Here is a 27,468-nt window from a genome sequence, read left to right on the forward strand (position 1 = left end):
AGATCCAAATCCGAATCCAGATCTGATAATTTTGAAAATAATTCTTCACCATTGAGAGATCGGGCCAAAAACGATATGGTACTGTATAGCATGATATTTCAAAAAGGTATAGGGCCTGATATGTTCTCGTGGATCAGGCCATTACATGGCGGAGGTGTGCACTCTACCAAGTACCCTTCTAGTTGTGACAGATATAGTCCGTTTGGTTTCTTCTGGTGGCATATTGGTAATACCAGTAGTTACAGAGCAACATGCTCAGCATTACGAGAGCTATTCTACCTGATATCATATATTGTGCTCTTTCGTTGCAAACACTTCAGTAACTTGGGTCATTTTCATGGAATAATTGTTGAATTGACCAAATACAGGCAATGGCTGTTCTTTTGGGGTTTTTTAATGACATTTTTGTTGTTGATCCATGCCAACAAGACAGCCACCACACTCTGTCAGTGGTATGTGCTTGCCTACGTATTATCGCTGGACAAAATCCAAATTTTACACATCACAGCTGAAACATTTCTCCTGGGGAAAATAAACCAATTATACTCTTCGCTAATTTTTTTTTTAATCCACTGATTGCACCAAATCATGAGCAACGTTTGTTGACATTACTGTCTGTTGTTTTCATATCATGGTTAATGGTCGTTTCGACCGGTTACTTTATCACTTAGGCAGTGAGTAGACTGCACGTTGAGCAGCTGTAACCTTCAGTTGAATGATTCACCTTCCGACCTGTCACTTGTCTGTGCCAAGCTGTAGACTGACTGTGTGATGTTGGACCATTATAGAAGCTGAAGTACACAGAGAGCGACAAACTGCAGGTGCAAATCCAAGCATACCTTGACAATGTGTTTGATGTCGGTGCTCTGCTGGAAGATGCGGAGACCAAAAATGCTGCGCTCGAGCGTGTGGAGGAGCTTGAGGAGCATATTTCACACGTGAGTAGGAATGAAGTGTAATTTCTGAACAATATGCTACTCGGAATGGTATTTCATTATCGTTGTGCAATAACCCTTGCTGTGTTTCCCGTTTTCTTTTAAGCGGCCGCCCAACTGCATTATACCTTAGATAAAGTGGTGCATTTGCATTCATAGCAGTCCATAATGTTTTCTAACACACTACTGCTGTGCACATCATTGCACACCATGTCCTTATGGAGCAGCTTACTGAGAAGTTGATTGACAGTGAAAACGAAGCCATGGTAAAGATTGTGGAATTGGAGAAGCAGCTCATGCAGGCAAACAAGGAGCTGGAGTCCATTAAGGTTTGCTACCTTTCCATTGTCATCACTTTTGATTGAATCTGAATGAAGTACCTGAAATTTCAAGTTGACAAGTTGGAACTCGACAAATGTATATTTCATTAACATTGAAAGGTGCAGAATTTTGGGAATGTCTGGTAGTTGAAGGACATTTTCTTGTTTCTCTTTTTGCCAGTGAATATAACATTATTCTCCTCTCATCAAGAGCTCAGCCAGGTAATTGACTTCTTATCTTGACATTTCCCACCCCACCAGATAATCTACCGCGATGCCAACACGCAAGTGAACACACTGCGGCAAATGATAAAAGAGAAGGAGGATGCAATGCTCCGCCAGTCAGATATGGAGAAAAAGATTGAGGAGTTAGAAAGACAAGGGACGATACGTATTCACCGCCGGGCGGATGGTGACATCATGATTTTGCCAGTGCTGCCCCCATTAGGATCAGTGGAATCAGGCAGTTTGGGGCCAAGCATACGTGTTGCACCTTATGAGAATGGGTTAGCGGCAGCTGCCAGCGTTGCTGGAGTCGTGTCTGGAATTGAATCTGCTGAGCTTCCACCACCACCACCGCCTCCTCCCCCTCTGCCGCTCCTCAATGGCACAGGTTTGATCTACTTTCAAAAGAAGTCCTCATTCTTTGTCTTTCCTGTTTGTCAAACATTCTTTTATTTTGCCAATCTTGTTTTGAATCATATTCCTGATAAAATCTTCACCATTTCAACCAAGTTCTTGTCTTCGAAGTTTCGGGCAATGAGAAAAGTATTTTGGACCCCGACGCTTCTCACTAAACTTGTCTGTCTGTGCCTTATAGGTCTTTTTTAAATTTTATTATTTTATTATTTCCTTCAACATGTTAACCTTCAATCTTCTGGTGTTAGCTTTTTCATGAGCGTTTCTTTGAGTGTATGTAAACCTGGAATAATCTGCAGAAGGATCGCCTTTTGCGCAGGTTTTGTTTGAGTGTTTGATAGATTACGTATTACTTTGATTTACTCATTATCACTTTGATAAACTATCGTTTATTGAAATTTGTTTCAAAGAACGTCCCTCTCAACAACTCGACCACTGTATAAAACAGATTCAGAGCAGTTGTACAATAAATTTGTAGAAATGCCCAAACAGCAATCTAAATAGTGTACAAATTTCACAGCATGATCCATGTGAGAGGTGTGGCATAATACCTTATCCACCATGTGACCCACTTTAATCGGTGTATTTGTTCGGCAGTTAAAGATGTTAAATGCTTTGATAAGCGGTCTTCTTTACTGCATGAGCCCGTACAATGAATGAACATTCATGAAGGAAGAGTTCATTGTGATTATCGCGGGAACACTGAACAAATTCCAAATTCCTGCCCTCATACTGGCAAGCTTGGCGAACGCGCCAAATTCCCCGAATGTGAGTTTGAAGGACTTCATCCGACAGTGGACTGAAAATACGTGTGTGTGTGTGTGTGTGTGTGTGTATGTGTGTGTGTGTGTGTGTGTGTGTGTGTGTGTGTGTGTGTGTGTGTGTGTGTGTGTGTGTGTGTGTGTGTGTGTGTGTGTGTGTGTGTGTGAGAGTGTGAGATATATATATATATATATATATATATATATATATATATATATATATATATATATATATATATATATATATGAATTCCAAACGAGTAAAAAACAATGAAGTGCTCAATTGTGCACCATTGTGTATATTAATGTGAGGTTGTTAAATGTTGATATTGCTCAAAAATATTATGCTGTTTAAATTTTTCTCCTTTAAAACTTTTCAAATTAATTTTCAATTTACTTGTACCTGCAATCATACTTACGTATGTTAATTTGAAGAAATACTTTGTTTGGCCTTTTGGAATACCACAATAGCTACTTTGTTAGCTGCAATAAATACTCATGTAATATTGTTTAGGAATTTATGGCATTGTGGTGTTTTATTTGATTACCGTTGAATTGCTCTTGATCGACACACACCATGTATGAAGCTCACCAATATCTCTTATATATTTACATATACATATTGTTTTGGGTTTTTTTGCTTTTTTTTATCCACAGTCCCCAATGGTCCTGCTCCATCATCACCACCACCTCCTCCACCCTTGCCTACTGGTAGACCTCCTCCCTCCCCGCCTCCTCCTCCTCCTCCACTGGGTTCCTTTATCAACCCGTCAGCACTTGGAGGTAAAAAACATGAAACGCTTTGAAGTGTAATGCATTATGAGAGTCATAGTGTTTTAGTTCTGTGAAGAGAAATGATAATTTTATCGATATGCTAACCCATTTATCAAATAAAGCGACTACATTATGTTTCTCCAGTTTAAAATTGGGTTATCAGAAAATAAGATATTGATGATCTCCAAATGAGCTCTGCTAAAAGATGGTGTATATTGCTGCTTCTTTTTAACTGCTTACTGATTTTCTAGTATTTCACCAAAGCTTACTAATAATACTTACTCGTGACTTAGTATCGAACCACACTCCCCAAACACCCATTTTGATGACCGAAAAGTACACTGAAGAGTTGTGTTGAAGATATACATACGTATATTTAAACATTATATGATAATATTTATTTAACAAATCACACTTATTTGGTGAAGGGTTCAGAAAAAGGGATGGTAAAGATTCTTCTCGAAATTAAAGGAATGTTGACATGTGTGGATCAGTTTTGGAGGGGAGTACTTGAAAAGGGGGCAACTGTCATTCAATAACGAATGTTCAACAGCAAAGTTGCTTTTTTGGGGGGGGGGAGGGGGGGGTTGTTCCAACAAAGGGTTAACACCCTTAAAGTCCGCTTCTCCTTGCTCCCCACAGAGCTTAGCATAGTTTAATCAATGTTCTGTTGGTTCTATCCATTGCCCTTGGTTATATCTACTTGTCTGCCGGTACAGATCCACACTCATGTTCACTAGCAAGACTATATTCTTCATAATGTGGTTGGTCTGGAAACTTTTTGAATCATCTCTTATGTACATTAAAAGTTGCATGAAGTCAATCTGTTTGCTCTAAAGTTAAAATTTTAGGAAGAGCTTATGCAGAAATAAAATAATAATAATAGAAAAAAAAATACAATTAAAAAGCATCTTAAAAGGCAAAGCCCATCTGTGTCCAAAAACCAAACTAAACTTGATGAAAACAAGAGATAACAAAAAAAATGTAAATTTTATTAATCAGTGTTCTCATTCTCAAAATAAAGGTTTGTTGAAAATTTGATTATAAAAGCTCAAATGGTTAAAAAAAAACAAATGTGCCTTGCGCGCGCGCGTGCACACACACACACACACACACACACACACACACACACACACACACACACGATTGCAAAACCTCATCCCCCTCTGTGCATGCAGACAGACTAACAATGATAACGAGAAATTTTGTAGAACACCATGCCCCATGCAATCTTGAGAAAAAGGACATGAGAAGGGTCTTTTTAACTCTTGCTTTGCATTTCTGAGCACGATCTATATTTACTACGAGTTGTAATTTTGTCCGACTCTCGATATTTCCCAACGCTGAGACCAAGAGCGGCAAATGTAATTGGTTGAAATGGTGTAACATTATCCAATTACTGCGAAACTGAAGGTTTTTGGAAGTGCCAACCAGGCAACTTGTGTTCTACAGTGTACAAGGTTTACCACCATTGATGCACCGTTTACAACTCAGGTCAGGTCAGACTAGATCTGTGACTTGCTACAGGTACCATGTAAACCTGTAATATCCTGTTCCATGGTCGGGTTGTCGGCGACTAAACCGTCTCCCCCACCAATTTTCTTAGTGAGGAGGGTGTATGATATGGACACCCAGCAGGATGAAGAAGAAAACCTGTCAAAGGGCGGAGGAGCTCCTTGTGAGCCAACGGCCATCTATATCTAGTGCGTGACTGTGTCTGTGGACGTCCTCCTGCATTTGGATTACTTCTGATGAGGAGGTTGGTGGCAGGATTTGCACTCCGGCCACCGTAAAATCCTTCAATCCGCAAAACATTCCAGAAGCATTAAAAAATCTGAAAACCCACTCCGTGGGAATACCTTCTGTGCAGCTTCCCTTCGCAGAGCAGCTCACTGGATGACGGGATTAGGGCATAGCCTTTGGGACCCACAATCTTTGATGATAGGAAGGAAACCACGGTATAACATTCCCCGGTCAGATTGCAGGAGAGTGTGTCGGGGTGGTGCTGAGGTGTCGTCTACCAGACGGCGGTTTCCTTGGGTTAACCTGAGGCGGTCCCTTCGGGTGGGTGCCTGGAATGTGCTATCCCTAAGAGAGGATGATCACCTGTCTCTGTTATCATCTGAGCTCAAGCGTTTGGGCATCGGTATTTCAGCACTCTCTGAGGTTCGGAGACCGGATTGTTCGGAGACTCTGAGGTTCTGAAGCGTGGCGAGATCATGGCGGGTACTTACACCTGCTATTGGTCTGGTCGCTCTGATGGTTACCATGCCCAAGGAGTTGCTGTAGCTGTGTCCAATAAGCTGACTCCAATGATAATTGAGGTAACACCGGTCAACGAGTGTATTATGAGACTAAGGATTTGTCACTCCTTGGGTGTTGTTTCCCTGGTCTCTGAATATGCTCTGACTGAGGCGAGTGATCTCACCGTGAAGGATGCATTCTACGCCACACTCGAGTCTGTGGTTGATCAGTGTCCCAGGCGAGATACACTTCCAGTCTTGGGGGATTTCAATGCATCGACTGGAACTGATAGGGATGGTTATGAGACGTGTGTTGGTCCCCATGGGTCTTGAACTGTGAACCAGAATAGCATTAAGTTCCTTGACTTTGCAAGAAGTCATGGACTTAGGGTGGCTGGTTCATGGTTTCAGCGCCCACAAGCTCATCGCTGGACTTGGTATTCCAACGCTGGTGATGTGGCAAAGGAGATTGACCATGTTCTCGTTGATGGTCAATGGAGGATGATCCAGAACTGCAGGGTCCAATGGAGTGCTCAGTTCCTCAATGCTGACCACCGGCTTGTTGTAACAACTCTTAAGTTGCACCTTAAATCCAGGAGAATAGTACCATCCCAGCCGAGGCTGGATGTTGGCAAGCTCAAGGATGAAAGGGTAGCTGAGGAGTTTGTAAACAGGCTGAGTGGAGATTTGGGGGGTCTGGGTGCTTTGGGGGATCATGAAGAGTTTGGAGTGCCTTCAAGACCACCGTCCTTGATGTTGCCGGTTGATGTCTTGGAGCTCACCGGAGGGCGAAGAAGAATTTTGTCTCTCAAGGGCCACTGGATACCATTGCCCAGAGTCCCAGGGCCAGGCTGAATGGCAGAGTTGAGCTGTTCAGGGAGCTGAGGTGTAAAACTGTATGTGCTCTTAGGGTGGACAAGGAGGCCAATGTGCGAGGAATCTGTGAGGGGTAGAGCATCACCTGTAGTCAAGTAATTCTCGTCATGCTTACAGGGGAATTCGCGCATTGCGTTCGTCCGAACCCATCCCTCGGTGTACTGCAGTTAGAGCAGAGAGTGGTAGGCTCTTGACAGAGGAGTCCGAAGTGAAGGCCCGCTTACTTTGAGCGGTTGTACCAGGCTGATCTATCAGCTGTCGAGTTGGACGTCAGGGGTGTTACAATCCCTATTGCTGACCCTTGAATCAACTGTGATCCACCTTCGTTTGTGGAAACACAGCCTGTGGTGAACCAGTTGAAATGGGGTCAAGCTCCAGGGATCTATGGCATCCATGCTGAACTTCTCAAGGTTGGGGAAATGCTGCACTCGTGTCATTGCATGCAGTTCTGTGCTCTGACTGGAACACAGGCATCATCCCAACTGACTGGAGGAGGGGCCTTGTCCCTCTCTGGAAAGGGAAGGATGATCGCCAAGACTGCAACAATTACCGAGGGGTGACGCTGCTCTCAGTGCCTGGCAAGGTCTTTGCTCGGATAATTCTTGATCGGGTTCGCCACCATCTGCTTGAGCATCAGTGCCCAGAGCAGTCAGGCTTTACACCAAAGAGGTCAGCGATTGACCTTATCCTTGCTCTTCGGGTCCTTGCCGAACGCAGGCGAGAGTTTCGGCAGGGGCTGATTGCAGCCTATGTTGATCTCTGTAAAGCGTTTGATTCAGTGAATCGGGATGCCCGCTGGAGGACTCTTGGTCTTCGTGGGGTGCCACCAAACATGATCAATCTGATTTCAACTATACTCTGGTACTGAGAGTGCTGTGAGATGTGCTGATACCATCTCTGACTTAGTTCCAGTTGTTACTGGAGTTCGTCAGGGGTGTGTACTGCCCCCCACACTTTTCAGCACTTGTATGGACTGGATTCTCGGGAGGATGTCGGAGAGATCAAGCTGTGGTGCATCATTTGGGAATGTCAAGATCTCTGATGTTGAATTCTCAGATGACGCAGTCATCTTTGCAGAGACTCCAGATATCCTTTTGAGGGCCCTCGAGGTGCTGAATGAGGAGTCAGTGCTGCTGGGATTACGGGTTTCCTTGGTCAAAACTAAGATCCAGTCTTTCAATGACATCTTGGATGCTGCTACTCTGTCTGTGCCTGTTTGTGGTGAGGATGTTGAGGTCACGGAGAGATTCGCTTCCCTTGGCAGTGATATTCATGTCTCTGCTAGCTTTGAGCCACAGGTCAACAGACGTCTGGGTCGGGCCTGGGGAGTCATGGATTCACTGGATCATTTGGTGTGGTGCAGTCTGTACCTGTGCGGGAGGACGAAAGTCCGAGTCTTCGGGTCCTTGGTGCTTCCAGTCTTGCTCTATGGATGTGAGACTAGGACTCTGGCCAGGGATTTCAGATAGAGACTTCATTCCTTTGGTACCACCTCTCTTCGGGGAATCCTTGGCTATCGCTGGTCGGAATTTGTGTCCAACGAGTCGTTGCTGAGAGACTCAAATGAGATTTGTAACCTGCATAGTCTGTGAGCATCAGCTGCGGCTGTGTGGACATGTGGCTCGTTTTCCTGACGCTGATCCAGCTCACCAGATTCTCTCAGCGAGGAAGCCTCGTGAGTGGAGGAGGCCAATGGGCCGACCACGTTCCTCATGGTTGCAGGTTGATCAGCATCTCAAGGAGATGGGGATGGGCCAGGCATCTGCCTGGGTGATGGCCAGACAGAGGCCCCTGGGGTACTGATGGAAAGTGGAGGCAGCGATGCGCTGCTTTGACGCATGCTCCCATACCTGACCTGACGTGATGCACCATGTTTTACATCACCTTATCTGACACATTATCTAACACATTATATTAGTTATTCATGCCTGTTGTTTAGTCCTTTATGACTTCCCTAAAAACAGTAAGTTTCCTGTTTGGAATGATTTTCAATCCTGTTGACTGCCAGACAGGCAGACAGAGTAAAGCAAATGCTTTAACTCCGCTTTTCGCTTCATGCACAGGGTTATAACACCAGCAAGCTCATGGTGTGTGCTCACGTGATGTTGTGTTCTGTTGCATTGAAAAGTGCATTGACTATGGTGATGACAGATATTTTTCTTTTATATTTTGATTCGACATGTTTAAAATATTTATCACTTCTTGTGAAAAATGTGATCAGCAAATGTATGCATCAGTTCCACAAGATTTAGTTTTTCTTGCACAAGGAGTCTTAAATTTAATGGTGGCATAATGCTCAAGCTAGCACATGGATGCAAACATGATGACATCCATGATCTCGCTGTGCTGACTTGCCAGGTCGATTCACTTGAGCACAGCAAGCACAATCTGCGTGACATTTAAATGTCATGTTCTGCCATTGGCTTTCTCTTGTAGAAAGCTGTACAGTTGCTTCTTGTTGTTTGTGGAGGGGGAGTTGGAGGGGGAGGGTATGGGGAGCGATATTCTTTAAAAAGTCACTAAGTTTGTTTCCCCATGTGGGAGTACAGTATTACTGCTTGCTTAGTGGTTCCTTGTGTATGTGTTCAATTGAAATGTAATTAATTTACTTTGAAATGTGGCGTTTTGTCATCGCATCAATTTTCTTTCACGATTGTTGTGCCCCCCTACTGACTCGTTGTGACATATGTCGAGCTGTATGGATCGAAGAGTCAACCGATTAGCTTGATTGAGGCCATTCATAAAGTCTTTTTTAAAAAATCTTCAAATCGATGCATGAAGAACAGTATTAAATGTCACTTGGACTTTCCTTGAGCCTTCTTGCACTGACACTGACCGTTTTGTGGTGGCTTCTTATTGCTTCCAGATGAAGGATTTCTCAAGCATTTCTGTAGGTTTGGTGTTGCTGCAAGTTTTCGCTGAAGCTGCATTAATGTTGTGACTGCATCTCTCATTCACTGGGTTGTTTCATTGCTAACATTTTAACTCGCATCGAGACCATCTCACTGAAACCTTAAAAATATTGCATTCAGTCATCGGCATTGCAATTACGATATAAAGGGAAAAGGTGGATGTGTGGGTGGGTGGGTGGGGTGGTGGTCGTAGGTTTGCAGAGAATAAATCTTTCACAAAATAATTTTGAGGAAGGGAAAAGGGCACGATCGGTGAGAAAATTGGATTGTTAAGGAGGAGAGGGGAAAGATAGATGTGTTAGGAAAATAGGTGAGAGACGAAAGATGGTGGAGGAGAAATGGCTGGATGAGGGGTGGAAAATTTGCCATTTTCTATGTACAGTGTATGCCCTCGGTCTGTTCCAAATGGAAAAGGATATCTTGGCCCCTTAGATGGGGTGACTTTTGACATTTTTGATCTGATTTGTAGTGAGAAGTCGAATCCAAACATTCAATACTTTTTGCATCATTCTGGTCTCACGAAATTCCCTCGGGCAGCAAGTACGTAAACCACCATTTTTACTTACACACGCTTCGCTACTGGCAGATGCCAAAATGGCAATGAAACAGCCTCATTCATTTACACCAAGGTGGCATCCCTAGAATGAGCCGTGACGACGTGTATCTAAACAAAGCTGAGCATGACGTCATGAAACATTGTTGATGTGTCGTTCGTTTTTGAACTGTAGACATTGCCAGCCCAACATTCGGTATCTTTTGTATGCGGGTTGTTTTTATTTAAATAATTTTCCTTGCTCAAAATACCCTGAATATTGACACCTGGAAAACTTGCCATGCAAGTTGGTACGGAATTTTGCCGGGGTTCGTGGTTTTTTTTTTTATCACGAATATCAGCATGGTATTTTTAAATATGAATTTTCAATCCGAATGTCTCCCGATCGAAGAATCTATCCTTCCCCACAATTCTTTGCTTTCTTTCTTATCATTTGACTTTTCAAAGCAATCTACAAGTATGTTTATGCGAAGAGTGATTTTTTTTTTGCTGCGGAATAATAATTGTTTTTGTGTCAATTCTCAGCCGGTCATACATTTTATGTTTTTGTCTTTTTAATTTTACCCTCCATCTTCGTCATTCATTTCTAATGATCCCATATCATGGTGAACGTGGGTGATATGCATGCTTTGCATCACACAGGCAACGGAGTACGTCGTTCAGTCATTAGCTACGTGTCTGTGTTCCATCAAATGTATCCATTGTCATTGTCAAAAGAACAATTTAAATGTTCCACTCATGAACTGTTGGTTGTATGTGCACTACCTTCCAGCTGTGCGTATTAAGAAGCCAATCAAGACCAAGTTCCGAATGCCTGTGTTCAACTGGATTGCTCTGAAACCTAACCAGATCAATGGCACGGTCTTCAATGAACTTGACGATGAGAAAATCTTAGAGGTAAGGCTCATTTTTAATAGGGCGGTTGACATGAATTGAATTTAGTTCGAAAATAAAATTGATTCCCTAAATATAACTCCACCAAAGCAATTTGATTGTATCCAAGCTTTCATTGTTGCAGTTATCATTATTTATTTGGCACAAAGTCTGCCTTCTTCATCCATGTGCAAGTACAAGGCTGCAGGGTAGCATGATTGACTGAGGGCACTGTTTTGCCACTGATGCAATGGTCTCTGGAGGTTAGAGCAGGAATTTGGAATTTGGCCATGGTGCTGGCGATAGCCCACCTACTATTCACAAAGGACACCATGAGACCTTTAAAAATCCACCAATTAATGCTGGCAGAATGGATGCCTGTTTAACGTCCATCCGAGGGACGGCACACGCATTGATGAATCGCCCTGCCTGTGAAACACTGGGATGACAATTTATAGCTGGGTCAGGATATTAACCCATGTTAGACAGCTTAGAGGCGAGTGTGCGTACCACGAGGCCATCCTGTCAGCCCACACAAAACCTGTGAAGGAGTTCCATAGCTGGTGTGAACTCGAGGAAGCATCTCTCTCAACTGACGACGAGAGAACAATGTGCGAGTACATTAACTGACGAAGGTATTCAAGTGGAAATTTGAATGTTACGTAAATTTATCCATTTATAGTTATTGATTGTTGCCTCGGGAAAATAATCTAAAACTCCCCGTTTTATTTTAACCTTGGCTGCCTGCACTTGAAGACTTTGCCTGTGCTTTGTTTAGTTTTTGTTGTTCTCTGGGTTAACACTGCATGATCGTGTTTCCGTGTGATAACTTTGTGAAGGTTAAGTAAAATAATCAAGTACTCTTAAAAATAACTCATCTTACAAATGCTAATGTATCACAATTGTATGAAGGTGGTTCAAGGTTGACCTAGACTTGTTCTCATCAAAAGGTAAAGATGTGGTTAATTAAATTTCACCTGATTCTCAAGATTTTTTTTCTTGATACACATACGTACTTATACAGTAAGTCGACGATTTATGTTGAGTGTATTTGCATCATTTTGTAACATCATCAACACATTATGGGCCAATAGTCTATTTAAGTCGCGCCCGTCCGATATAACGCTGTTTGAAAATTTTAAATACAGTGTACAACGTTTTTAAGTGCAGTACTGTCCTTTCCCCTCACCACAAGATTCGTCTTTGTCCAACTATTCATATTTCCCTGGTGCCCTAATCCCGCCTCATCTCATGGCACCTCGGTGACTACTTCTCCACTCCGGATTTGCCGCACGGCCCGTTCGATAACGCGATCAGAGATTACTCAATTCCAGATTCGCCACACGACTCATCCGAAAGCCCAATCAGGGCAAGGGCAGCGCCGTATCACTTTGGGTTTACCTCCCTTTTGCCTTCCCAGCCCACAAATTATTTGAGCAGTCCATCTGAGCCACGAAGGCCTGCCTCTCCCTCCCTGTCCCCCCCCCCCACTCTCAATCAGCACCATTAAATTATATCTATTGGTGAACATACATTGTTTCTTCAATCGTGTTCTGTATTGATTTATTTAAATTTTGTCTCTAATAAGTACTTGAGTGAAGGTTGAGTTAAGTTTGGGTGACCAAAATCTTTACCCTGGAAACGCATCCTCACATTATAACACGAGGTATTTGGGAAAATCGTATCCGAATACCGTTGTTTTGTATAACGTTGTGGATTTTAGGAACGCATCCATGACATAAATCGGAAACTTTTTGTACCTCATTGATGTGGTTGTGCATTGTTTGCCATCTGCATTATATATTTGGGATTGACATGAAGCCATTTCAAGACGTGTGTTTTGTCGTCATCATTCATAAACACAACCCATTTTCACACCAAAAATGCCGGCATTGACATACTGGCATTGCCCACTGACTCCCGTTCACACCATTAACCAATGCTGAAAATTTGCGAGCAAAATGCTCGTATCGGTCATTCATGTCGCACCAGCAAAGTGCCGTAAACCGCATGTGACACTGCACATGGTGCATTGTCATTCTGCATCGTATCAAAAATCTTTTCAAAATTTAACATCCAAATTATGATGAAAGCATAGCAAACACAGAGTGGGTGCTGTGTCAAGCACTGCGCAGGAAAAAAGCCAATTGGTAATATAAACGCGTGTACAGAAAGCCGTAGCTTGATCTGGCAATATTTAAACAATCACATGCGCCTACGGAAGTGCTCCCCCCACAGGCTTTGTTTGGAGCTGTGTGATTGGCTGATCTGACTGGTCTGGATGACCCATGGTCATCACGTGTAAATACACAAGGTGTAAAATTACCAGCATTTTCCACCTTCGCTATTCAGAAAAATGCCGAATAATTGGTGTAAAATTTGTGGAAACGAAATTTCTAGAAGCTGGCGCGATGTGAATGGGGGTTTACTCCCATTCAGATGTTCTGTGGGTCATCTAAAGAGATGAAAATCACAAGGTGGCAAGCCTGTACAGTGTGGGGGGTGACTGAGAACTCAGCAACTCATCCCAATTTCAGTAATAGTCGTCACAATTACCTTGTGAATCAACTCGTCTTAAACAGGCCTGATTCAGCCATTGTTATCTTGCCAAAACAAAGTTTTTGCAAGATATGTTAGTCAGTTTGTATGTTTTTTTTTGTTATCTTGCCAAAACGAAGTTTTTGCAAGATATGTTAGTCAGCTTGTATGGTTTTTTTATTTTTATTTTTTTATTTTTTTGTTTGTTTGTTTGTTTGTCTATAATCACGTATAAAAAATTCTGCAGAGCACAGTTATCATTGGAAATTTTTGTAACTTCGCATATCAGAGGCCTATAGAGGTCCCTTTCAGCGCATAAAATTTTGAAGGTCAAGGTCAAAGGTCAAGGTCACTTTGTCGCAAATCAGGGGAGTCGACGAAACCCTTATTTTTTGAGTAATTTTGATCGGATTGTCTTCAAACTTCATGGGAATATAGTTCATGGTCTGGCGCTCAGCTGATTAATTTTTGGTGGTGATTGTCCTTGACCTTCATATGTTTTTTTTTTTGGTCTGTAATCACATATAAATCACTCTGCAGAGCACAGTTATCATTGGAAATTTTTGTAACTTCGCATATCAGAGGCCTATAGAGGTCCCTTTCAGCACATAAAATCTTGAAGGTCAAGGTCAAAGGTCAAGGTCACTTTGTCGCAAATCAGGGGAGTCGACGAAACCCTTATTTTTTGAGTAATTTTGATCGGATCGTCTTCAAACTTCATGGGAATATAGTTCATGGTCTGGCGCTCAGCTGATTAATTTTTGGTGGTGATTGGCCTTGACCTTCATGGTTAGCGCCTGAGGTCAAACATATTTGACCCCAAAGTCAAATTTTCAAGTTTTAGGAACCATATCGTGTAGTACCTCAAATTGAACACCTCAATGAGTGCTTTCTAGATATGTCAAGCTTGAGACATTATGACGTCATTTGGTGATGTTATGAGGCAAAAGCATATTTTTCATGGTTACTCTGTAGAACGATTCTCATCAGAATCTCTCGTAGGCAGATATTCCTCAAGGAGTCGCTCCTGGTGGATAGCAGCTCTGCTCACCTCAGTGTGACCTTAAAGAAGTCACACGTGGTCACCTTTTGGCAAGATACGGGTCACCCTGTGGGTGTCATTGGTTTATTTGTGTGTTGCTCTTCTCATTGCGTTTTTTAACAAATTGCTGGAAAACCTTGCATTGATGGTTTTTACTCTTTCAAAAAATTGCATTTCAATTAAACTGTTGAGTCCCCAAAATCTGTTGTCATAAGCTTCCTGGCTGATGGCTGAATCTTGAGATTTTATTTGGTGTTGAGGGACTAATGTATCCAATACATCCTGGGATGCATTGACTGATATTTTTTTTTTGGGTGGGGGGGGGAGAGAGGAGAGATGTCAGGCATTCCAAGAGCACTGATGAAGTGTTTAACCCTTTCCCTAACTCTGGGGACATTCCAGAAGCACTGTTACAATGAGTTTTCATTTATTTATTTTTTGAATGTGAGGTCCTTCTATTCAGAACCCACCTTGTATTAACCTCATTGAATAATGATTATGTCCACACTTTGCACATCGACATCCATTTCTTCTGCAATTTCCTGTATAATAAGCTGACATTTCTCCCAAATTTTCAGTTTGAAAACGTCTCATGTTTCCTTGAGTAAGAGCATTTTGTTAATTGAGAAATTGCTTAAAATCGCTCACCAATTCACGGCCATTATTGGCCATTTTTCAACTCACAGCAGCTTGTAAACACACAGTTAAGTGAAACATGTGCATCACCAAATTGTGCAGATGTCCTGTGAATATCAGCTGGTTTGATGATCTTCACAAGGAAGTTATTGATATACCTTCATTCAATAACACACGTGACGACTGCCATCTTGGTTTTACCCACAATGCTTTGCCCATCATTATCACTTCTTGTACATTTTCGATAAGAAAACTTCCACGTTAACCTTGAACCACTCACATTCATTTCAGCATCTTTTTATTGTAATTGATGCAAGTTTACAGAAGCGTTAATGGGGATTTCCACTTGCTGAAACTTAAGGAACACCACCAATGTTTAAAAATATATTTTTGTACTCCCCACCCCCTCCCCCCAACCCCTTCATTCTGTACTTTTGTCATCATTGTTTTAATTTATAATTTTCGTTTCATTTCATTAATGTCCACATGCTTTATGCATTAATTTTGTGTTTCTGGTGGTGCAATGTCTTTGTGGTTAACATCATGAGGTGGTCCTACATCCTTTTCATTGAATGCTGTGCATATCATGAATGCTCTTTCATCAGGAGCTCAACATGGACGAATTTGAAGAGCTCTTCAAGACCAGAGCACAGGGTACCAACATGGACCTATGCCTCTCCAAGATCAAAACTGTTCATAAAATGCAGAACAAAGTCACACTGCTGGAGACGAACCGAGCCAAAAACTTGGCCATCACACTGCGCAAGGGTGGTCTATCTACCGAGGAGATCTGCCGTGCTGTACAAATGTGCGTCGTTTCCACACTTTAAGTAGAATGTTAATGAATGATGAAACATTTATGTCAAGGCACAATGACCTTAATTTTATTTGTGATCAAATCCTGGGCATGCTAGTGGATTGCACAACCCCAGAATCTGAACCAGTGCTTGGCTTACTTTGATATGTTTTAGCATTTTAGATAATTTGCAATTCATTAACATATAAGAAAAGCTGAACTGAAGCCTGGTGTTGGCGCAGTGGTTAGGGCAGCGGCTTGGGATCCAAAAGGTCCTGAGTTCAAGCCCCGTTGGGCCACTGAATTAATACACCAGGGGGTTGACTCAGCCTGTCATCCTTCCGAGGTCGGCAAAATGAGTACCATTGTACTGGGCCGGTGTATACCCCGGTTAAAATAGGTGTACCATATCCCTGTGTCATAAAAGGCAACCAGGCTTGCGTCAGGAAGGGCATCCAGTGTAAAACATGTGCCAAATCACTATGCGGATCATACGGATGATCCGCTGTGGCGACCCCTAACGGGAGCAGCCAAAGAAGAAGAAGAAGATAAGAAAAGCTGAACTGTGGTGGGGGGAGAGGGGAAGGGGGGAAATTGTACTAAACAGAGCCAATTGAAATAGAACCAAACACAGGAGTATTACATACTTGCAATCTTTCGGTAAGGTTTTGAAGACTGAACGGAAATGGGAAGCAGGACTTGCATGACCCTAGTGCACTGGTCCACAAGTCTACATTTGTTTGAAATATACCATCAAGCACATCACTATGCATAGAACATATCAATTACATCACGGTACAAAAGTACAAGCAAAAGGGATAATCGGCTTCATATATTTAATGACGGACAACATTTATTATGACGTAACATCCTATATCTGAAGCACTGAGACAACAGCTCGATGTCGAATGTCATTTCCTTAAGCTGGCATAAGACAACTTCAAAGCATGTATTTATTTATTTACTCATATGCAGCCTGTGACTGCTTGGCTGCATCATTTTCTGGCGGCACGGCTGTGCCGCTGATACAATGCCCGTTGTCAGTAAGCTGGGACTCATTTTGCCAACCTCGGAAGGATGACAGGCTGAGCCAACCCTACCTGATGTTTATTCAACAGCCCGACAGGGGCTTGAACTCAATACTTAAAGATCTTAAGCCAACACCAGGCCAAAGGCACATTCATTTTAGCAGAAGTCCTGCATTCCTTGATACATGTCCCAACATATTTATTTCACAACGATTCTTGACAAATGGTTCAATTCGGACATTATTCGGTGTTCCTGTTTGAGTAGACCTGCATTATGTCTATCTCTTTCCGATAATGTACTTTAACCAACGCGGACTTTCTAAACTAAAAAGGAGGAACGAGGAACCACAGCTCTACTTGTCAGTGCGCCAATATTTTATTGTTTATTACATTCAGTATGTCTGTCATTAAAAAACAAACAAACAGGGAATCTGAATATAAAACAGAGGATGGGAGAAGTGTTGGAATGAAAAGATTTGATAGATCATGAAAGGATAAATAATTGATTAAAATCAATAGGACATCGAATGGGGTATGCAAACCTGTTCTGTACGAAGAAAGGAGAAGCTGACATTTCAGGCATTAATGCTTCACCCGAGGAACGTTTCTTCTGATCTCTGACACCACTCTTTTAACCACCCTTCTCTGACTCACCAACAGCCATAACCCTCACCCTCTATCCCTCTTACAAAGGGTTAATGCCCAAAATGTCAGCTTCTCCTTCCAATGGTTGTTAGCATACCTCGATCAACATCCAGTTGATTTCATCCATTGTTCGACCCATCTGCCGACACAGATCAACACTAGACATCACCAGCAAGACTAAGTCTTCCTCCTATATTCAATCAAGGGTTTCACCGCACAATGTTCCGGGGAAACACTGCAAGGTCGATTGGATGACAGTATTCAAACCTTGCTTTCTTTGTTTTGAAAAAGTGTTAATTAGGCAAGGCTGGAATTGTGAAGCATTACCATTACCTTGGTATTTCATTGCATTCTTCGTGATTGTTGCATTCACACAGGTTTGACCTGCAGAACTTGCGGTTAGATTTTGTCGAGTGCCTCATGCGATTCTTGCCCACGGAAGTCGAGGTAAAATTGCTGCGGCAATATGAGCGAGAACGCAAACCGCTAGAGGACCTTTCTGAGGAAGACCGTTTCATGCTTCAGTTCAGCAAAATAGAACGGCTCACACAACGCATGACGATTATGATCTTTGTCGGGAATTTCAACGAAAATATGCAGCTGTTGACCCCGGTGAGATGAACATAAAGTGTTACGTGTGGGTGGAAACAAGTGTCGAACTTTCTAATTATATGGGATATCATGGATTGAAATTTTTTTGGTGGTGCAGTGTGGGGTGAGCAGGGCCCAGGTCACAATGTTTCCCAAGAGCCAGGAAAGTTTGTAACAAATCTGGATTCCAGAATATCTTGCTATCACAGCATGGAATTTGCTCTTGGAATGTGCATTGTAAACATGTGACAGAACTTCAAATTTCTTGTTTTAAAATGAAGCGGCTCGCATTTCCTGCAGCATGAAATTATTGCATCTGATTATGGTGATTTAGGATTAAAAGCAAGCATTGGTAGAATTGCAGTGTTTTTGTGAAAATTGTTGCTTTCACTGCTGTTAAAATGTTTACAAGAAATCGCAACAAGATTATCATTGTGGTTTTATATTTTAAAAATATAATTATTCATCATTAAGCATTGTGTGTATTTGGGAAGTTCCACTTATTTTGCAGACACACACACACACACACACACACACACACACACACACACACACACACACACACACACACACACACCTTACTGTTATGATGAGCATTGCTGCAGATTATGTCTCACATGGTAAAACCACATAATCCGCACAGAACAACCATCCGTCTGCCACCCAGACAACTGTTCCTGCTAATGCAAACCATTCAACCAGAAGGCACGTGATATGACCATCAGGAAACTCGAAACATGAGAAGTGTGACGAGCACTCTGCTGATCCCCATTGGACAACAGTCCACATATATATAAATATAAATAAATAAACAGACGTTTGGTACGACAGAACTTTAATATGGATACAAACAAACACGACATAATAGTGACCGAAGCTTTTCAAGCTGCACTCTTCAGGGTAAAAATCGCAGCAAGTGAAGAAGGAAGTGAAGGCGTGTGCTTTATACGCAGGTCTCAATAAGGTAGATGCTGATGAAAAACTTCGGTCACTATGATGTCATGTTTGTATCCATATTAAAGTTCTGTAGCACCAAACATCTGTTTATTTATCTTCAATGACAGTACTCACAATGTCAAGTCGAGCAGCTTAATGGCTTGGTTCGGCTTAATGGTAAGTGTCGTACACGTAAGTTATCCGAGAGGTTTTTCCGGGCTTGTCTGCGCCACAACGTGGTCCCAGGCTTTATCACAAAGCACATTATCAGTTCGAAATTGAAGCACAGCATGACAGTGGAGCGGATGTTTTATTCTGGATGAGATCGGGCGCTTGAATCGCACATGGTCCGCGCTAAGTTGCGTCCGACGCAATGCCTGGAACGAAGAACGTGGTTTCCTGTCGCTGTGTGACACGATCCGGTTATGTAGATACATTGCAGCGATTGACCAACGTGCAGAGATGCGACGCAGAAGAAATGCGATTGTACAATCGACTGGTCGAAGGTGAAACGATTCGGTTCCCAAATCAAAGACTCATCCCGGCATGTACTCAATAAATTGCACTATAAGCTGTCTGATACGGAAAGGTTCGCGTTGGTGCATGGTTTTAACTTTGGCATTCTCAACCAGACTATCAAGAGGGAAGACATTTTTGCCGAGTTTGAACTCCTGTATGCTCAACTATCAACACATCAGGCTGTGTCAAACGAAGCAGACCAGGCGCTGAGGGCAAGGCTATCGGACCTCGCGCATGTGTACTGTGGAATCCCGAATGACATCGTGGATTTTCACATGCAACGGGATGTTCTCTTGGCAATACAAGGATTGAGGAGGAATGCTGCCATTCACATCTGTAAACCGGATAAAGGCACCAGAGTAGTAATCATGAATAAGATTGATTACATCGACAAGATGATGGACATCCTGAAAGACGAAACCAAATTTAAATATCTGGGCGGTGTCACGGAACATGATTGCATGCCTCAGGTGGAAGGCCAGATCGTCAAACGACTGTTGCAGCTTCTCAAACGTGGAGAACTATCAAAGGAGGTGTACGACAGAATTAAACCTGTTTGAGCCCAACGTCCAAGATTGTATGGCTTGCCGAAGATTCACAAGGAGAATATCCCTCTCAGACCGATACTGTCCATGGTCCGATCAGCACAACATGAACTTGCCAAGTGGTTGGGAGAGGTACTGCAACCAGTATTGGATTTACTTTCTCATTTTGTGGTTGAGGATTCCTTCACATTTGCAGAATCAATTTAAGCTAAAACACCGACAAGTGAGGACAACATCATGGCATCCTTTGATATTAAAAGCTTGTTCACGAATGTACCATTGACGGAGACGATTGAGATATGCGCACATTTGCTGTATCACATCGATCTGGAACAACCGATGATCTCGGAACACGTCTTCGTTGAATAAATGAACACAGCAACAAGGGAGGTAGAATTCAGTTTTAACAACATGATGTATGTTCAAACGGACGGTGTGGCCATGGGTTCTCCATTCGGCCCAGCTGTTGCAAATATCTTTGTGGGCTATCACGAAATGCAGAAACTTACTGGTCAGCAAGGGGTCGATTCCCCCATCGTATACTATCGGTACGTTGATGACATTTTTGCTTTGTTTGAGTCTCGGACGGCATGTGACAATTTCCAGGCATGGCTCAACACTCTCCATCCAGCGCCGAAGTTTACCACGGAGCTGGAATTGTCAAACACGTTTCCGTTTTTGGACGTATTGGTTGATAGATCCAACCTTGGTTTCACAACATCCCTCTACCGGAAGCCAACTTTCACAGGGCAGTATACTCGCTGGGACTCCTGCAGCTCCACGAGAAACAAAATTGCCTTGATCAACATCCTGGTTCACCGAGCACAGAGGATTTGTTCACCTTGTAATCGCCCTGCTGAAATCGACAAAATCATGAATATACTCGGTGAGAATGGCTATCCTGAGCATATAGTTCAGAGATATGTGCACAAGTTTCTAAACACGACAAAAGATCAGAAGATTGGTCCAGACAAATGTCCAGTCTGTATCAGGATGCCCAAGAAAGGGCAATCATCACGAAGGTTTGAAGAACAAATCAAACATATCGTGTCCAAGACGTTTCTGGCTGTGCAAGGCCGAGTAATCTTTACCTCTCGCCATTTGCTGGCGTCAGTCAACAAGGATGTGCTACCGACCTCACAAACCAGCAATGTTATTTATGAGTTTAGGTTCCGATGTGAAGCTCGGTACGTGGGCCGCACAACACTAAGATTGGCTGATCGGATCAAACAACACGTCCCCTTGGCGATTCAACGAAAGATTAGAACACAACACAGTGAAAGCATGTATAAATATCCAGCAACCACCGGCCACTGTCCCTGCTTCATCTGCCATTGCACAGCACCTGGTTGCCAACCCTAACTGTGCAGACCAGTACAATGCAGAGATGTTCAGGATATTGAGCCGAGGTCGGAGCTCGTTTCATTTACGTACGTTGGAAGCAACCTTCATCCTTACCACCGATCCAATACCATGTCGTCAAAAGGAATTTGTACGATCTCTGTGTCTCTTTAAGCATGTAAAGATCAAGAGAAGTACGGTAACAAATGGTGAATGGACCTTTGGGGAAACCCATCCCCCTCTCTCCACAATGCGGTTGCAAACGTCAATCATCGACGAACTCTGCTCCAGCCAATGGGAGCTCGAGGTGAAGATGATGAGCCGACCAATGGGCGTTCGGATTAACCGTGACGTCATTACGGTTGAACCAATCAGTGTCTACCTCATTGAAACCTGCGTATAAAGCACTTGCCTTCACTTCCTTCTTCACTTGCTGTGATTTTTACCATGAAGAGTGCAGCACGAAAAGCTTCAGTCACTATTATGTCGTATGTGTTTGTATCCACACATATATATATATATATATATATATATATATATATATATATATATATATATATATATATATATATATACATATACGAGGTGTGTTCAAAAAGTATTCAACCTTAATTTTTCGTGCGTAAACAAATGAAGCTCGTGAGGCGTGGTTTGGTGCACGTATGTAGGCGATCCTAATCCGTATGCGTGAATATTTTCCCGCCTGCAGAAGCTGTCAGTCGCCGACAGACCGCCGATGAGTGAGGAAGTGAAAGTGGGCGCCGTCGGATTTTCATTTTTGACAAAATGACGGATCACTGTGGTCTCATCGCCAGTGATCACTGTGTTGAAGAAGTTGGGATCGCTGTTCACAGTCTCCAGCATGTCCTGTGTGATCCCCAAACGGAGTTGCTTCTGCTCGATCATTCGCAGCTTTGGCACGAACTTCGCTGAGATTCTCGTTAAGCTCAAATCCTCAGTCACAATGGAATGAACAGATCCAATGCTGACGCCCGCCTCGTCTGCAAGTTCTCTGATCGTGATTTGACGATCCTGCATCAGCAGGGTCCTCACTTGGTCAATGACGATCTCATTTCGGGATGTTGAGGGCCTACCAGAACGTGCTTCACTTTCCACTGATGTGCGACCATCTTTGAAGCGGTTGTACCACTCTTTTATCTGTGTGGTGCCCATTGCTTCGTTCCCGAAGGCCTGTTTAATCTTGCGGATCGTTTCCACTTGGGAATCGCCAAACTTTACACAAAATTTGATGCAGTAGCGTTGTTCAAGTTTTTCCGTCATTTTGTCAAAAACGAAAATCCGACGGTGCTCACTTACACTTCCTCACTCATCGGCGGTCTGTCGGCGACTGACAGCTTCTGCAGGCGGGAAAATATTCACGCATACGGATTAGGATCGCCTACATACGTGCACCAAACCACGCCTCACGAGCTTCATTTGTTTACACACGAAAAATTAAGGTTGGATACTTTTTGAACACACCTCGTGTATGTATATATATATATGTATAAACACACACACACACACGAGATCCATCTAAAAAGTAACGTGACTGACCACAAAAATTGAATTCCAAAAAACTATATTGAAATTACAGCTTGTCCTCTTCAAAATAGTTTCCCTCCAGTCTCACACACTTGTCCATCCTCTTCTTCCACGCTTCGATGTACCCCCAGAAGGCTTCTTCTGGAATCCTCTGGAGCTCCGTCGTCACGGCTCCTCCGATGGCCTCCACATCAGGAAATCTTGTCCCCTTGAGCTTGGGGAATAGGAAAAAATCACAAGAGGCTAAGTCTGGCAAATACGGGGGTGGCTCCAGAGTTGGCACATTTCTCTTCGCCAGAAACTGTTGGATGCTCAGGGCACTGTGAGCAGGGGCGTTGTCGTGGTGGAGCACCCAGGCATTGTATTCCCACAGATCCCTTCTCTTGTGCCGGACTGATCTCATGAGGCGCCGGAGGATCTCCTTGGACACGTATTGATTCAATGTTTGACCCTGTGGTGGAAACTCGAAGTGGACGATGCCCTTGATGTCAAAAAACGTGATGAGCATCACCTTGACCTTCGACTTCAACATCCTTGCTTTCATTGGTCTTGGTGATGCCAGACTTTTCCACTGACGACTCTGCCGTTTGGTCTCGGGATCGTATTCGAATATCCACGATTCATCACCAGTAATGACTCTCTCGAGCAGGTCTGGATCGTCCTCAAGGTGCTCGATAATGTCTTTACAGACAGTGACACTTTGCTGTTTCTGGCCCTCGGACAACAGCTTGGGGACCATCTTTGCGCACACCTTGCGCATTTCGAGATTTTCAGTGATGATGCTACAGACAGTGTCCTTGTTGATGGAAAGTTCCTCAGCAATTATCCACACTGTGAGTCGACGATCTGCATGCACCATCTGCTTCATACGCTCGATGTTGTCGGCTGTTCTGCTCATTGAAGGTCTTCCAGACCGTGGATCGTATTCAACCTCCTCCCATCCCTCTTTGAACCTATTGTGCCATTCAAATGCACGTGTTCGTGACATCGTTTCTTCCCCGTAGACTTGCTGCAGCATTGCAAAGGATTTTGAAGGTGTTTTTGCCAAGCTTTGCAAGAAACTTCAGATTGGCTCTCTGCTCACGGCTCATAGCACGACGACTCAGACTCGACAACGTGTAAAGCACGACCTGCAAAATAAATCACACAATGAGCACAGTCAACCATCACCAATCATAAATATTGCTGGAATGTTGCGAAAGACTGACGCAACCTTTTCATTCAAGTTCTGTCAGTGGAGCACACAGCAGGCTCAGTCCTGTTACTTTTGAGACAGACCTCGTATATACATATACAGCTCTGGAAAAAATTAAGAGACCACTGCAAAATTATCAGTTTTTCTGGTTTTACCATTTATAGGTATGTGTTTGAGTAAAATGAACATTTTTGTTTTATTCTATAAACTACTGACAACATTTCTCCCAAATTCCAAATAAAAATATTGTCATTTAGAGCATTTATTTGCAGAAAATGACAACTGTCATCACGACTTCAATTGTCATCACGCCAGTTGGCTAGGTGTGGGTACCTCTCTCACCTGCCATGGGACATCAGCAAAAGCTTTCTGTGACTCATTGGGACTGACTCAATCGGTCAACTTCCCGACCCGGATCTCAACCAATGGTACTCCATCTCTTCTGGATCTGATTTTGACAAATTTCCCTGACAATATCTGCTGCTCTTCCTTCGCTCCAATTGGTTCTTCTGACCACGTCCTTGTCAAAGTGGACATCTCTCTGGCTGTTATCAGAGAACCACCTCACCGCCGTCGAGTCTGGCATTTCACTCAAGCCGACTGGCAGGGTCTCCGAGCAGCCATCAAACTTACAGACTGGTCTCCTATCACTACTTTCTCAAACATCAACTCATCCTGGGAATTCTTTCAAAGAAACTTGCTCTCCCTCATGCACAGATTTATCCCCTCTCGTGTTCAGTTGTCTTACCCTTCCTCCCGCCCTTGGTTTACTGAAGCTTGTGGCGAGGCAGTTGTCCTGAAACAACTTGCCTTTGCCTCATGGAAAGCAAACCCAACTGAGGGCAATCTCAGTTCTTTCCACAAAGCTCGGAACAAGTGTGTAGCTACCCTCAGGAGAGCCAGAAAACAACATCTTTCTCATCTCAAGTCTGAACTCTCAAACCTCTCTCCCTCCTCAAAATCCTGGTGGCGTTTAATCAAATCTGTTTCTGGTGTATGTTCCCCCTCCATCCCCTCCCTTACCTCAAATGGCGGCACTGCTGATTCCACACGTGATAAAGCTGAATGTCTAAACTCGGTGTTTGCAGCTAAATCTTGTGTCCCAAACCCATCACTATCTCTACCCACTTTACCCAGTCGCACCCAACTGTCCCTGGACTCTGTATCCTTTTCTCCTGACAAGGTGGAGAGCTTGCTTTCAAACCTCGAGTCAGATTCTGCAACCGGTCCAGACGGCATCAGCCCACGTGTCCTCAAAGCCTGCTCTTCTGCTCTTGCTCACCCTCTCTCTGTTCTATTCACCCTCTCATTTTCCCAAGGTCATCTGCCATCTGCTTGGAAATCTGCTAACATCACTGCCCTGCATAAAAAAGGTGCAAAAACAGATCCCTGTAACTATAGACCAATCAGCCTTCTCCCAATCATCAGCAAGGTTATGGAATCCATCATCGCTTCAGACATGAAATCCTTCCTCTTCTCCAATGGCTTGATTTCCAATCATCAATTTGGTTTCAGACCAGGTCACTCTACCCTAGATATGCTGCTACTGCTCTCCCATCAATGGATGGAGGTCCTCAATGCCAGACAGGAAATCCGAGCCGTATCCCTGGACATATCACGTGCTTTTGACACAGTCTGGCACCCTGCCCTACTCACCAAACTCTCTGCCCATGGTATTCAAGGCCATCTCCACTCATGGCTCGCAGACTTCCTCTCCTGTCGCAGTCAACGTGTGGCCCTAAATGGAGTTCTTTCATCCCCTCTTCCTGTGCAGGCTGGAGTTCCTCAAGGTAGCGTTCTGGGCCCTGTTCTTTTCTGGTTTTCATCAATGATCTCTCGGACTCTCTGGAAAATCCTCTATTTCTCTTTGCCGATGACTCAACCCTCTGCCGTACCATCTGTCATCCCTCAGACCGGCAAGCAGCAGCTTCTTCGCTCACTGCAGATCTGGATAAAATCACAAACTGGTCCAACACGTGGAACATGTCTTTCAATCCAGACAAATCTCACACTCTCACTATGTCTCTTCGAAAGGACCGTTTACAAAACCCCCCATCCACTTTCTCAACAATCCTCTGGAAGAAGTCTTTTCTTTCAAGCTTCTGGGTCTCACTATCTGCCATGACCTTTCCTGGGAAAGTCACATTTCCAACCTTGCCTCAAAAGCCAGTCGCCGACTGGGAATCCTCCGTCGTGCAAAGTCCTTCCTCGGCCCTCTTGAGCTCCTGACCACTTACAAAGCTTTTGTCCGTAGCCTGATGGAGTACTGCTCTCCCCTCTGGGCTGGTGCTCCTGCCTCCCACCTTTCTCGACTTCACGCTGTCGAAACCAGGGCTTTTAAGATCATTGGCATCTCCCGCAATGAAGCTGAGTCTTTGGGCCTCTCACTCAATCACCGCAGGTTGGTCGGTGGTCTTTCTGTCTTCTACCGACTCCTCTCCAGACTTGCCCCCCTACTCTCTCTGCGATTTGTCCCAACCACATTTCCACAGGGCGCTCAAGGTCCGCCAACAACCCTCTTGTGGTAAAACTACCAAAATCACGAATCACTGCTCATCTTCACTCTTTCATTCCTCTTTTTCCCGCCTTTGGAATAAACTTCCTCACTCTATTCTTTCCCCTTCTTCCCTTCAGGCTTTCAAAACAGCTGTTCACCACCACCTCTTATCTTCCCCCATCCAAATCCTCGATCTTTTCTACCCCCGATAATCCACCCAAGCCCACTTCCTTCAATTCTCCTGCTTTCCTTCCTGAAAGTCCCTTTAATGTCCATCTTCCCCTCGCCATGTTCCCCGTCCCATCCCCATCCCTCTCCCTTCCACAGTTCACCTGTGTCTGTTCCCCAATGTTTTGTCCCTTCCACTCCCGCCCCTCTTGTCTCATGCCTCCTTGCTGTGAGTTGTGTGTTAGCTCTCATACGAGCCTCGACCAAGGTATACAAAAAAAAAAAAAAAAAAAAAAAAAAAAAACTGGTCAAAATAACAACAAAGATTCAGTGTTTTCAGACCTCAAATAATACAAATAAAACAAGTTCATATTCATTTTTAAACAACACAATACTAATGTTTGAACTTAGGAAGAGTTCAGAAATCAATATTTTATGGAATAACCCTGATTTTCAATCACAGCTTTCATGCGTCTTGGCATGCTCTCCACCAGTCTTTCATATTGCTGTTGGGTGACTTTATGCCACTCCTGGCGCAAAAATTCAAGCAACTCTGCTTT

The 27,468-nt window shown here is 43.5% G+C and overlaps 1 protein-coding gene and 1 long non-coding RNA gene across 3 annotated transcripts in view; one reads left to right on the forward strand and one right to left on the reverse strand.

Annotated features, from left to right (window-relative positions):
• Positions 1 to 27,468, forward strand: part of FMNL2 (formin like 2) — a 298,236-nt gene that overhangs the window by 210,991 nt on the left and 59,777 nt on the right. The window contains exons 12-19 of one of the 2 annotated variants that reach the window (XM_085873828.1): positions 789 to 938; positions 1,163 to 1,264; positions 1,517 to 1,868; positions 3,313 to 3,438; positions 9,415 to 9,438; positions 10,786 to 10,910; positions 15,708 to 15,910; positions 17,949 to 18,183. In XM_085873828.1, the coding sequence (XP_085729954.1) occupies positions 789 to 938; positions 1,163 to 1,264; positions 1,517 to 1,868; positions 3,313 to 3,438; positions 9,415 to 9,438; positions 10,786 to 10,910; positions 15,708 to 15,910; positions 17,949 to 18,183 (1,317 nt within the window). The remainder of the gene's footprint in view (positions 1 to 788; positions 939 to 1,162; positions 1,265 to 1,516; positions 1,869 to 3,312; positions 3,439 to 9,414; positions 9,439 to 10,785; positions 10,911 to 15,707; positions 15,911 to 17,948; positions 18,184 to 27,468) is intronic. The other variant, XM_085873827.1, reaches the window with a different exon arrangement.
• LOC147030118 (uncharacterized) overlaps positions 1 to 27,468 on the reverse strand; it is a 159,290-nt gene that overhangs the window by 48,545 nt on the left and 83,277 nt on the right. The window lies entirely within an intron of this gene.

This window comes from Eptatretus burgeri, chromosome 3 (genome assembly GCF_056783735.1).
Source record: "Eptatretus burgeri isolate ZD-2024b chromosome 3, Ebu_testis_v1, whole genome shotgun sequence".
In the NCBI taxonomy this organism is placed as follows: Eukaryota; Metazoa; Chordata; class Myxini; order Myxiniformes; family Myxinidae; genus Eptatretus; species Eptatretus burgeri.